General features: G+C 45.9%; 1 protein-coding gene across 7 annotated transcripts in view; it reads right to left on the minus strand.

Moving 5' to 3' along the window:
- TTC12 (tetratricopeptide repeat domain 12) overlaps positions 1-13,111 on the minus strand; it is a 49,883-nt gene that overhangs the window by 14,974 nt on the left and 21,798 nt on the right. For 6 of the 7 annotated variants that reach the window (XM_036862605.1, XM_036862606.1, XM_036862603.1 and 3 more), the window contains 5 exons: positions 9,911-9,971; positions 9,292-9,480; positions 8,053-8,122; positions 7,219-7,307; positions 4,342-4,510 (listed from right to left, as the gene is read on the minus strand). In XM_036862605.1, coding sequence (XP_036718500.1) covers positions 4,342-4,510; positions 7,219-7,307; positions 8,053-8,122; positions 9,292-9,480; positions 9,911-9,971 — 578 coding nt within the window. Of the gene's footprint in view, positions 1-4,341; positions 4,511-7,218; positions 7,308-8,052; positions 8,123-9,278; positions 9,481-9,910; positions 9,972-13,111 lie in introns of all 7 variants that reach the window. The other variant, XM_036862602.1, reaches the window with a different exon arrangement.

Consider the following 13,111-nt stretch of genomic DNA (forward strand, 5'->3'; position numbering starts at 1 on the left):
CCAGCCCCTGCCCGCCCCAATGAGGCAGACACTCTCCCGTGGGAATGCCTCTACCACTTAACGTGAGGGCCCAGGGGAATTAACAGTTTTAACCAAAGTTCACTGATTATCAGATGCTGACTTGGAAGGAATCTCTGGTGCCTCTGCCCTGGGACTCTGGCTTGGCCAAGTTGAATCACACAAATGACATCTAAATGGCACGCTTACTAATCTGCTGATGACTAAGTGGGAAGGCCCCCTAATGAAGTGGGGGATGGAATCAAGATTTAACAAGATTTTGACAGGTTGCTGAATATATCAGATGAAATTTCAGAGAGTTAAACTCAAAGTCTTTCACTTAGAGCTGGAAATTCTGTTTAAGTAACAGAATTGGGAGACCTGGTTTATACCTGACTCATGTGAAAAAAACTTACAAATTTTTAGCCAGTGGCAAACCTGGTATATGAGCAAACAGTCTGGTGCAGCTGCCGAAAAGCTAATGCAGTCTCAGGCTGCCTTAACAGACTGACCGGCACCAGGACAATGAGAGTAGAAGTCATTTGTCCATCCAGCAAACCCACACCAAGCACCTACAGCGTGCTGAGTGTCATGCTCAGTGCTGGGAACCAGTACTGAGCTCCTGTCTCGTACAGGGACGCATGTCAGATGATAGGTGAGAAACAGACACATGTCAAGTGGGCACAGAGCCCACCTGGCAAGAGCTGTGGGAGGATGGAGATGAGGATGACATTTCCGCATCACTTGAAAGTGGAGCGTTGGCTACTTGGACCTTTGTCCGTTCAGTCAATAGCACTTACTGGCACTACGTGCCAGGTGATGCGGTAGGTTCTGGAGCCACAGGGATGAAACAAGACAAGGCCCCAGCTCCAAGGAGCTTGTAGGCCAGTGTCAGGCACGTGGGGACAGGAGCAGAGCATCGGAGGCAGAGCACACAGCAGTCACAAAGGTGATGAGGCATAAAATCGCAGAGGCACACTTGGGGACTGCTGGCGGTTCCTCACAGCTAGTGCTTAGGGTGTGGGGAGGGCAGGGAGCAGCGAGGCTGGGGAGCTGGGCAGAGCCAGCCTGGGTCGCGTGGGCCTTCTGGAATGTCTGTACTTTCCCCTGTTAGCCTGTGTCCTGAGTGTGGGCAGTGGATGACTTGCTTGGTGGGGGTGTATGGGGAGGGCTGCAGGCTCTTGAGCTCCTCTCAGTCTCTGAGCTAGAGAAGGCTCCAGGAAGCTGTATTGTAATAAAGCCCCCAGGTGATTCCTAAGCACGGTATTTCTCAGAAATTCAAGAACTAGTCTTAGAGGCAGTAGAGTAATTTCGGCATTTTAAGCAGGAAAGTAACAGGACAGATGTGCATTTGGGACAAATCCCTTTGGTGGTGTGCTGCAGGTGGATCAGGGCAAGTAGTACAGGAGCCAGGGAACCCAACAGGGGGAGAACTGGGATTTTCCAGACAATAAAGGTTAAGGGACTGAGCTGAGACGGGGCAGAGTAAGACGTACAGTTGAGAAGAAAGAGGCCTCACAATGACCTAGAAGTGATGATGGGAGACGTTGCAGGAGAGCCAGAGGAAATGAATCCAGGAGATGCGGAGGAGATAGGACTGACAAGTACCAGTTTCTCAGGGATGTGGGGAGGAGCCAACCAGGAAGCCCTCAGGATTCTGGCCTCGGCAACGGGGCGGATGGAAACGCTATCTATGAAGACAGAAAATTCAGCTAGAGGGTCTGGTTTGAAGAACCGCTCTTTTGAAGTACTAAGTTTATGATACTTGTGACATTGCGATGAAGGTGCCCAGTTGCAGAAGGATGTTTCCTTGTAACATCTGAGAGAGAGACTTAGACATGATAATTAGGGCCATGGACAAGAAGAGGGCCAAGGGTAGGATCTTGCGGTCCCTGACTTGGAAAGATGACGGAATGCAGGGGGCTTGCAAAGGGAGCCGAGAAGGAATAGCAGGGAGTAGGAGGAGGGCCAGGAAGAATGATGTCAGTAGGACCAGATGCCATCAGGCTGTAACAGGAGATAAAGACTGAAAAGAGCCCATCAAACTGGGCTCTTATATTCAGGAGTACGGCCTCCAGTCACCCATATTTATGGTACTACGTTTATTCAGCAGCTTGTTCTGGGATGGGTCTGGAAGTCGAACCACCTGAGGAGTGGTTGAGGAAACTAGGATGCTTGACCTGGAAAACACCAATGTCTTCAGACACGTCAAACACTGGGATGCGGGAGAGTTGCATTCTATCCTGCCTGCCTCTACCACAGAAGCTGGAACCATCTTCCCCCCACCAGGGTGGCATGTGACACAATTCTGACCAAAGAGAAACAAAAGCAGTAGCTCCTCTTGATAAAAGGGACAGACCTAGTTGGTGCTAACCTGTCTTAAAGAGGGATGTGATGCTTGGAGTTGCAGCAGCCTATGTGACCATGAGGGAAAGGTCAAGGGAAGGACAGAGACCTTGACCCTGCCATCGTTAAACCACCAAACCAGCTGTTACCATCTTTAGTCTTTTTGTTATGTGAGAAAAACGAGACCAGTTCTCTTGGCCAAGTCATCTGTCAAATGCAGCAGAAAAAATTTTACCTAGCATACGGGTATCATGTCTCTGAAGCTTCACCATAAGTCTGTGATACAGATGAGATACCAGGCACATCAAGGCTAAGCAGCTTTCCTGGGTCACACAAGTAGAAAGAGACAAGCAGAGGATTTGGGCTCCTGACTGCTTGAATCTAAAACCCCAGAGCTTTTCACAAAGGGATACTGGCCCTCGCTCGGCTCCTGTCCATGCACATTTGTCCCTTCACTTTCTCATTTGGGGAGGAATGTGAGGGTCATGGAACCTGCGTGCAGCCCTGTCCTGTTTCAGACTATCTCACTTCATTCCAGAGAACATGTTCCATCTCTTTCCGGTTTAACTGGAGATGGACATTAATGAGAAGAGTGGGCACACAGGTAACAAACTGAGGTTTCTTTGACTGTCTAAGGAAAGTAGGCAGGACTGCACAAGGTGATCACAAATGCCAAGACACTGGAAAAATTCAAATGAAACTCAAGCAATTCAAAGATAGCTGGGGAGAAAGCTTATGATAACTATAGTTACATTTACTCAAAGAGACCAAAACCAAATGAAAAAACATATGATGAAGGTATTGAGGAAATGACTGCAGAGTCATTTGAAATGTGAAATGCGCTTTTGAGGATTTAACTCTGCTAACGATCCGTTTGCCTGTGTAGGTTGAGCTTCGGGGGCTGCCAAGGCCTTTTCTGTGAGCCATGGGGCCGCTGAGCTGGGCTGAGAAGGGGAGAGTCACAGCCAAGGCTTATCCTGTCCTCAGCACACATGGACTTCCTCACTGACATGGGACCAGCCCCAGAGGTCTCGCTGTGGTCCAAGAAGGTCTGACACAGCTTCAGATTTGACTGCTTTCCTTTTGGGGAACAGAGACTAGGAGAGAGGCTCCAAGGCCTGGGAGACAGCTGGCTGAGATGCCCCGAGTCACTAGCTGCACTTTCTCCTGCCCCATCTGTGAAATGGGGTAATGACACTTATCTTGCCTCCCTCCCAATGAGATGATAGTGAACAGAATCGGAAGCCAACTTCTGTTTTCAGATTACATAGGAAGCATTTATAAAGCAAAGGTAAAATCATTGCTACTATTTCTTTTAGGTTGAACCACATGAAACTGCCAACATGCAGCCTTTTTTGACATAAAAAGTGGCAATTTCACATATTCAATCTAATAATCTTTAGAAGGAAAAGCACTGGGCAGAATCACTCTGCTTCAGTCATTTTTTAAAAAAGTTTACTTAGGAAAGAGGAGCATTCCATTCCTATCACCTTAAGCCTAGGAAAGACCTACATGTAACAGTATTTGAAATGTGTTTTATTTACTTGTACCCTACCTTGCTCCAGAAAGGGTTTAAGGATATGCAAAATCAGATAGTATTACCTGAAACAGGAATAAATGAAGAAAAGTAAGGACAGGAACAGGGTAAAGCCAGGACTGAGGCTAAAAGGGCAGAAACAAATGGCCTATTTTACAGTTGGGTTCCCAATTGCTGGTTTTGGAAGTGCTGCCATATTTACAAGGTCTGCAATGTCTGTGAGATGGAAACAGGCTCAGGAGAAGTGACACTGTCCGTGGTACTAAGTTCCGACAGGAGTGTCCTGAAGGTCCTCATGAGGGAGTGTTCTTCTCAAAGGCTCTTTCTGTTTTTGATCCTTAATCTGGTAGGCTGGCACCTCTCACGTCAGAGATGTGAGACAGGGGCCAAGCAGGTGTTAATGTGGCAGGTAAGGTCTGAGATGCTGCCGGGAAGCTCCCACCCACAGCGCAGAGCCTTACCCAGTCAGGTCAAGGTGCCCCATGATGAGGCTCCGTCCATTCTCCGTCTGGGCGAGCTGCAGCAGCAGGGCCAGGGTCTGCTGCCGGATGTTCGGGACCCTGGAGGCCAAGAGGGAGGGCAGCAGCTGGCCCGTGTCGGGGCGCAGCACAAGTAGGCGTTGGTTCTCCTCTGCAAGACACAGGGCACGTCTGTCTGGTGCAGACCATGACAGCAGTCACACCAGTTCTGTCTCCCCACATCTCAACGGGAAACCCAGCTCTTCCCCACGCATTTGAGAGGCAGGATAATGAAGGGTACGAGCATGGATTCTAGAACCAGACTGCTGGGTCTGAATGACCAAGAAACGACCTCAGCCGAGTTGTCAACCCCTGAGCTCCTCAGCTTCCTCATCAGTGGAACGAGGAAGGCAACCAACATACCAGAGTTGTCGTGAGGATCAAATGAGTCAATACGTGATGGTGCGGAGAACAGGGGCCGGCACACGTACATTAGCAATTATCACTATTCTGGCCGGAGGCCTCTCGGTGTCCGGGATTCAGAAACGTGACGAAAGGAAAAGAAATCAGCCTAAGGTGGAAGAGCTTTAGACCATCTAGTTTCATACAATGGCCAGAGCAACTATTTGAGTTTTTTCTAGAAAACTAGAACGATCACATGAGAACGTTAATGAATAAAGCATGCTCCCCTTCCTAGACCATGAGCTATTTCCAGCGTGGTGACATCAGATGTGCCCGCAGCCCGCTTTCGCCTGGTGCGTTTTCTAACGAGGTACGTGAATTTGAGAGCAGGCAGAGGTACAGGCTGGGGTATGAGGCTAAGCTATGAAACAGAGCAGAGTTTGTTTAGTTTACATAAAAATGAAAAGTAGCTCAGTGTAAACAATTCAAATAACACAACATGTATACAGCTGAAAATGAAAGTCCCCTTCTTTCGTCCATATCCCCTCCCGGTAAGCCATTTCCCTAAGGGGGCTAGTATTCACCCTTCTTATGAACAATGTTAAAATATGATACATCCTACCCTGAAACTGGCTTTTCTCTCTCAGTCAGCACTATATCACAGACATTTTCCACGTCTTTACTTTTAAGCATTCCTTTGTCCTTTTTAAAAACTGCTCTGTATTTATTGAATTGGATATACCAAGATTTCATTGATCTGAGACACAGCATGTACGTCACAGGCTGTGTCCGACAGTATTTTTCCAGATATTAAAGAAAGATGTGACCCCAAGGTTCACAGAAACCAAAGTGGGCTGCAGGGTGAGGAAGTTGGGCTGCAGGGAGGGAATCATGTCCAATTCATACTGAGGAAACAGCCAGTCACCAAGCCTGCCTCCCTAACCCTTGGGCAGGGCGATTTGCAAAAACACTGCTCAGAGCCAGTGCAGTGTTCTACAAGTAGCAGGGCACCTTGATAAGGATATTAGTCTGAACGTAATTCCCTGCAGGGAAGAGTCCCCCTGATTCTCTAGAGCTTAGCAACCTAAGTGTCCATCATCGGATGAATGGATAAAGAAGATGTGGCACATATATACAATGGAATATTACTCAGCCATGAAAAGATACGAAATGGAGTTATTTGTAGTGAGGTGGATGGAGTTAGAGTCTGTCATACAGAGTGAAGTAAGTCAGAAAGAGAAAAACAAATACAGTATGCTAACACATATATACGGACTCTAAGGAAAAAAAAAAAAAAGTCATGAAGAACCTAGTGGTAAGATGGGAATAAAGACACAGACCTACTAGAGAATGGACTTGAGGATATGGGGAGGGGGAAAGGTAAGCTGGGACAAAGTGAGAGAGTGGCATGTACATATATACACTACCAAACGTAAACTAGATAGCTAGTGGGAAGCAGCCGCATAGCACAGGGAGATCAGCTCAGTGCTTTGTGACCACCTAGAGGGGTGGGTTAGGGAGGGTGGGAGGGAGGGAGACGCAAGAGGGAAGAGATATGGGGATATATGTATATGTATAACTGATTCACTTTGTTATAAAGCAGAAACTAACACACCATTGTAAAGCAATTATACTCCAATAAAGATGTTAAGAAAAAAAAAAGAACTCTAGAATTTAACATGATTCCTCCACCCTACTAAATCAGGAAAAAAAATCATATTACCTCATATTCAGCATTTAATCGTTTACAAGCTGCATTTACAAGCTCTCTCGACAGCTCCCCACAGAAGCCTGTGCACGGCATACACAGCTATCACTATTCCCATTTTCACTGTTTTGTGTCCAAAGTCAAACATTTCCCCCTCATTAAAAAAAAAAAACACAATTGTTTTAAAAAAATGAGGGAAATACCTAAAATTTTATTGAGGTCACTAAAGTGATAAGACTGTACAAAAACTTAGTGAACCCCAGAAGAGGCTAATATGCAAAAAGGGAAGAGTTACGGTAAATAACTCCCCATAGCATGTTACTGTCCCAATATTATGCACTAATTAATCAGTGTCACAAGAGGCCGGCAGGGATGGTTGTAAATCTCATGATGCTGAAACCGGTACTGTGGTCAGCAAAAAAGGAGCACTATTTTTCAGCAGACAGTAAAGGAAAAACTCTGCCCGCCTCACTGCCAGTGCACGAGCTGAAATCACTAGTCTGCAAAGAGCCAGGGCGAGTGCCCAGGTGATGAGACCACGCATGATGCTGACCGTGACCTTGCCCACCGTGGAGGCGGCTGCGAGGGTGCCGGAGACACGACTGCAGCGCAGCTCTTGCTTCTGACCCACATGTTTTTCCCGGGGAGGGTCTAGACCGCCATCTCCAGGGCCTGTCCTAGAGGAACAATCCTGCCTGCCCACACCCCCGCCCCGTAGCCCTCCCATTACCAGAGCATTAACGATGATCGATGGTTATTCCCTGGCTTACCGTTCTCACTGCACACCGCTTGCCAGAGCCTGAGAACAGACATGCATACTGTCTCTTCCACTGCATCTTTTCCTGCTGTGGAAAAGCACCTACGATGGGCAAGGGAGAGCAATATTAAAACTGCTAATCAGTCTTGATCTTCCTTTCAGTTGGTTTTATTTCACCTCCAGACTCCTCAAATGTGGGTTTAAGAAAGTCACTTCTTAATCCAGAGCTGCAGGTCACCAGGACCAAGGGACTGCTAGGACCTCAACTGAGAGCTCCAGGACAAGGATGCAGCTGAGGAAGCTGGGTCTGCGCAGAGGGAGGGCGGTGAGCCAGGGGCCAGGGTGTCGGCTGCAGCAGGACCAATGAACTGCGGTGGGCCAGCAGACCACTTAGGGTTCGTGAGTCTCATCCCACACACAAACGTGTGCTGGTGACTCCAACCCACACCAGTGTCCTAAGCCATGGAAACTGCACCAGAACAATTGAAATACAAAATAAAATAAATTCAGCAAACTACCTCCTGCCATATGGGTCTTTCTTCAGATACGATGATAAATGAGATCAGCCAGGAACCAGCTGATCTCATTTCCTGCTACGATCAGCAAATTCCAAAAGAGGACAAAAAGAAAGAGCCATCTTGCAAAAACTGGTGGGAAACCAGCAAGAGTGGCCATTTCTCTGACTTTGAAGTGCTCGGAGGAACCCTGGGAAGTTTTCCTAACCCAGTATTGACTGAAGGTAGTACCATCCAGGGATCACGCTGCCTGTGTGATGAGTGTCTGATTTCATGAGAAATGGTTGTCTTTCCTTGCTTTGATGCCAGGCTGTCTTTACAAACATCCCTACCTTCTTATGACCTCATTCTCACTGATGATACTGAATCCATTGTGTGTTCTGAATAAAGTTCGTTCCGTGCCTGAAACAAGTTCAGAGAAAACCGTGTCGTCAGACTCCTGAACTGTCTGGCTGATGTCTAGCTGTCACAGAGCCAGATGATAACAGAAACCCAATATGGAATGTCTAGATCACCAAATCCACAGTTTAGGCAGAAACAAATAACTCCGATTCTGAAACCTAAGGCTGTCATCAGCCACTTGGTGCCACCGTGAGAGGGACGCCCTGTTCAGAGAAGGAGAGCTGAGCCCAGGGCGTCCCACGAGTGATCTGACAACTCATCATTCTGTAATCTTTAGAGAGTCTCCAGGAGCCGCTTAACCTCCTAGAAGAACTGGCATATCCATCTGTTCTTAATAAATGTTTATTTCAAAGCTGTTTCCAGGCTCTAGAGAGGAACCTATAATCTCCAAGAAACTACTGCAGGGGTGTTTGAGCACCCTCCACCATACACTAAAGGAAATCAGACTCCGTCCATTTGTACAAACATCATTCTGTCACTGAGTAACAACACCGGTTTCAGCCCTGGGATCAGTAATTACAGAAACTCCTAAAACAGAGCGCTGTGGCTCTCATCAGCAGGAGGACAGCAGCTGATGTTTGCTCTGAAACTATTTCCACATCCTAAGCAGCCATTAAGTGTAACTGGGATGAACGTTACAGTTTACCCTACAAAATTCTGTCTTCCATTCCTCTACAGTTGGGGGGAAATTTGTGGGGTTGGTACAGGGTGTTGGGGGTGTATATGGGGTCTGTGTGGGGTATGCAAAGGGTGTGTGGGTATGTGCAGCACGTGGGGAACACCCACAAGGGGTGAATGTGTGTGGTGTGCTTGTACGTGATATAAGCATACATGGTATATTTGTCCCACATGCGTGGTGTGTGTGTGTGTGTGTGTGTGTGTCTTGTGAGTATATATGCAGTGCATGCCGTCTGTGTGTTTTGTGTCATATTGTGTGTGTGGTGTTTACAGCATGTGTGCCATGTGTCAGCATGCTCAGAGGAGAGGATGGAGCTGGGATGGGGTATGTTTCTTAAGCACCCCCTCTAGCACCTACATTATAGTAGACCTTCAATCAATATCGGTGGAAGGAAGGGAGGAACGGATTCTTTGCCTCGTGAGGACAGACCTCTAAACTCTGTCCCTTTATACTGACAATATTCATGAGATCACACACATCACCGGCTTACAATCCTTCATCATGTCAGTCAGGATTTCAATCCCCCCTGCATAGAATGAGGGGATCTGATCAGGCTTGGAAAGAATCTCCAGAAGATTCTTGGTCGTCACGGCTGTGTTCGTTCCTGAATCCAGTGCTTCCTGGGCTTCCTTCTCTTGAAGGTCTGCTTTCTCCCGAAGATCTACCTGATTCAGGTAACCTAGCAAAACAAGAAGGAAAACACAACAAAACCCTAACAATCAACATGTCCACACATGGAGCAACCTTTTTTTGAGGATGGGAGGCTGAAAGGCAGAAAGCATGAAAATAATTCAGACTCATCTTCAGCAAGGAAAATTTTAGGAGGCGTGTATAGTTTCTACCAGGAATCTTAAAACATCTTGGGAATTATTCAAGGACAACATTGTTCCTTGTCTAGAAGGCTTGGAGGGAGGATGGTGGAGAAAAGGAGGAAGGCCCAGAACAGAGGAAGAGGAGCAAGGCAGGGCTGTTAATGAGAGGATTTGATTGTGCAGGGCTGGGCATGGCTGTGCTTGTGGCCAAGTGCAGAGAAGGCATGGAGGGCACCCCAGGACCGGAGCACAGAGGGGAGGTGCAACTTGAACAAGGACGTCAGCAGGAAGTCTCACCTTTCACCTGTGTCTGCAGCTGGGGGTTTATTTCTAAGATCTTCTGATAACACTCTCTAGACTGGAAGAAAGAAACAAGGCCTTGAAGAGTGGTTAGGGGGGAACGGTGATTACAAGAAATGCACAGGGTATCATTATCTCCTCCCAGTCTCCCCCGCTACCCGCGTCGGAGGCGGGCATGGGGAACGCAGCATGCATTTGACATTTTGTTTAGGCTTCTTTGGTTCTGTGGGGCAACAGGTATTATTTCAAATTTTATTTTAAAAAATAGTGTTGTCAGATACAGCCTGTGATGGAAAATATCCAGTCCTAAATTCTCGTGGCTCAGGTCTGGCTGGGATAGGAATAATCATAAGGTAAATGCAAAATTCAGATATGATATTTGCACTGAGAAAGAACAGGAGGATACCTGTCAGATATGCTCACAGGGAATAAGGAAATAAATGAAGCTAGAAACACTGTTGACAGAGACTTGGGAACAGGAAGCGAGAACTGCCTATTTAAACGTACAGGATGCAAAGAGCTGGTAAGGGGTCTGTTCACTGGCCACAGAAGAGTCAACTAGAACACTTGAGAGCGAGAGGCTCACTGACGACACTGTTAGATAGAAAGTTTCTGGAAAAGAAAGATTCTTGTTAATGGGGCATGATGATGGGTTTAGGGCAGTACAGTCCTCAGGGCAGTCAATGCGACCAGTCACTGAAAGAAAAAGCTCAGAAAAAAAACCCAAAGACAGATGAATGGATAAAGAAGATGTGGCACATACATACAATGGAATATTACTCAGCCATAAAAAAGAACGGAATTGAGTTATTTGTAGTGAGGTGGAGGGACCTAGAGTCTGTCATACAGAGTGAAGTAAGTCAGAAAGAGAAAAACAAATACTGTATGCTAACACATATATATGGAATCTAAAAAAAGGTCATGAAGAACCTAGGGGCAGGACGGAAATAAAGATGCAGACCTACTAGAGAATGGACTTGAGATAACGGGGAGGGGGAAGGGTAAACTGGGACAAAGTGAGAGAGTGGCATGTACATATATACACTACCAAATGTAAAACCAATAGCTAGTGGGAAGCAGCTGCATAGCACAGGGAGATCAGCTTGGTGCTTTGTGACCACCTAGAGGGGTGGGATGGGGAGGGTGGGAGGGAGGGAGATGCAAGAGGGAAGAGATATCGGGATATATGTATATGTATAGCTGATTCACTTTGTATAAAGCAGAAACTAACACACCATTGTAAAGCAATTGTACTCCAATAAAGATGTTAAAAAAAAAAAAAAGCAGAAAACAAAAAACAAAGAAACGTTCTAAGATATCTTAAAAGCTCAAGGCTCATCTAGAAGATTAGGATTAAGAAATGAACTGAAGAAAAAGCATCACATTAAAACAGAGAATAGTGTTGCAGGATATCAAACATGGTAACTGTAATAGACTGAATGTTTGCGTCCCCCCAAAATTCAGATGTTGAAAGCTAACCCCCAATGTGATGTATCTGGAGGTGGGGCCTTTGGGAGGTGATGAAGTCATGAGGGTAGAGCCCTCATGAGTTGATTCGTGCCCTATTAAAGAGACCCCAGAGAGCTCCCTCACCCCTGCTGGCTGTCTATGAACTAGGAAGCAGGTCCTCACCAGACACTGAATTTGCCGGCATCTTGATCTTGGATTTCCTAGCCTCCAGAACTGGGAGAAATAAACCTTTGTTGTATAAACCACCCGATCTACGGTATTATGTTATAGCAGCCCAAAAGGTCTAAGACAGTAACCCTGTATCCAACTTCTTTTTAACCCTAGCTCTAATCTATCAGCAATTCTTGTTGGCTTCACTGTCAGTATATAAGCAGAACCCCAGCACTTCTCACCACCTTCATCATGACCAACCTGGTCCAAGCCATCATCATCCCTCACTTGGATAATTTGCTGCAATAGCCTTCTGACTGGTTCTCTCTTCTTTTCTTACATGTCAAGATATATTCTCAATACAGCAGAGTGATCCTTTAAAACATGAGTCAGATCATTTCTCTCCTTTACTCAAAACCCTCTGATGGCTCCCAGCTCACTCAAAATAAAAGCCAAGGTCCTTCCAAAAACCTGTAGGGCCCTAGGGGATCAGTCCCCCACGTATCCCCCCCCAACCTGCTCACCTCATCTCCTCTCACTCCCCTCCTTGCTTGCTCCATTCTAGCTATCCCTCTCTCTGGACCACTCCTCCACTGTATAATATATCCACATGGCTTGCTCACTTCCCTCCTTCCCTTCTTCCAGAGAAGCCCTCCCTGACCACTCTCTGTAAAACCAATCTCACCTTCACCACTTCCTGATTTAGTTTTCTTAGTAACACTTATTGCTACCTAACATACTACACATCTACTTATTTGGTTTCTATCTTGGGACAAGTCGCCCCTACCACAAGAATGTGAGTTCCCTTAAGTCAAGGATTTTGTCTTGTTTGCTGCTGTATTCCTGTTGCCTAGGACAGTGCTTGGAACATAGAGAGCATGCATTAAATATGTGCTGAGTGAATTAATTAACTGAATGAATGAATAAGTAAATGGAACTTGGTGGAGGGGGGGAGATTAATATTTTCCTTTTTACTTCTCTATTATTTGACCTTATTACAGTAAGTCTGTATTACTTTTAGAATTAAAATCCAACAAAGAATAATTTTTAAAAATGTACAATGGGGGCAATTTCTTTTTAAAAATAATATATCTTGTAAATGGAAAGATATCTCATGTTCATGGGCCGTAAACCTTAATATTGTTAAGATGGCAATAATCCCCAGGTTGATCTACAGATTCAATGCAATCTCCATCAAGATTCCATCTGGCTGAGTAATATTCCATTGTATAAATATACCACATCTTCTTTATCCATTCATCTGTCAGTGGACATTTAGGTTGCTTCCATGTCTTGGCTATGGTAAATAGTGCTGCAATGAACATTGGGGTGCATGTATCTTTTTGAATTAGAGTTTTCTCTGGATATATACCCAGCAGTGGGATTGCAGGATTATATGGTAGCTCTATTTTTAGTTTTTTTAAGGAGCCTCCATACTGTTGTCCAATTTACATCCAACAGTGTAGAATGGTTCCTTTTTTCTCCACACCCTCTCCAGCATTTATTATTTATATTACTCAGCCATAAAAAAGAATGAAATAATTCCATTTGCAGCAACATGGATGGACCTAGAGATTA

The sequence above is a fragment of the Balaenoptera musculus genome, chromosome 8, assembly GCF_009873245.2.
Source record: "Balaenoptera musculus isolate JJ_BM4_2016_0621 chromosome 8, mBalMus1.pri.v3, whole genome shotgun sequence".
NCBI classification, from domain to species: domain Eukaryota; kingdom Metazoa; phylum Chordata; class Mammalia; order Artiodactyla; family Balaenopteridae; genus Balaenoptera; species Balaenoptera musculus.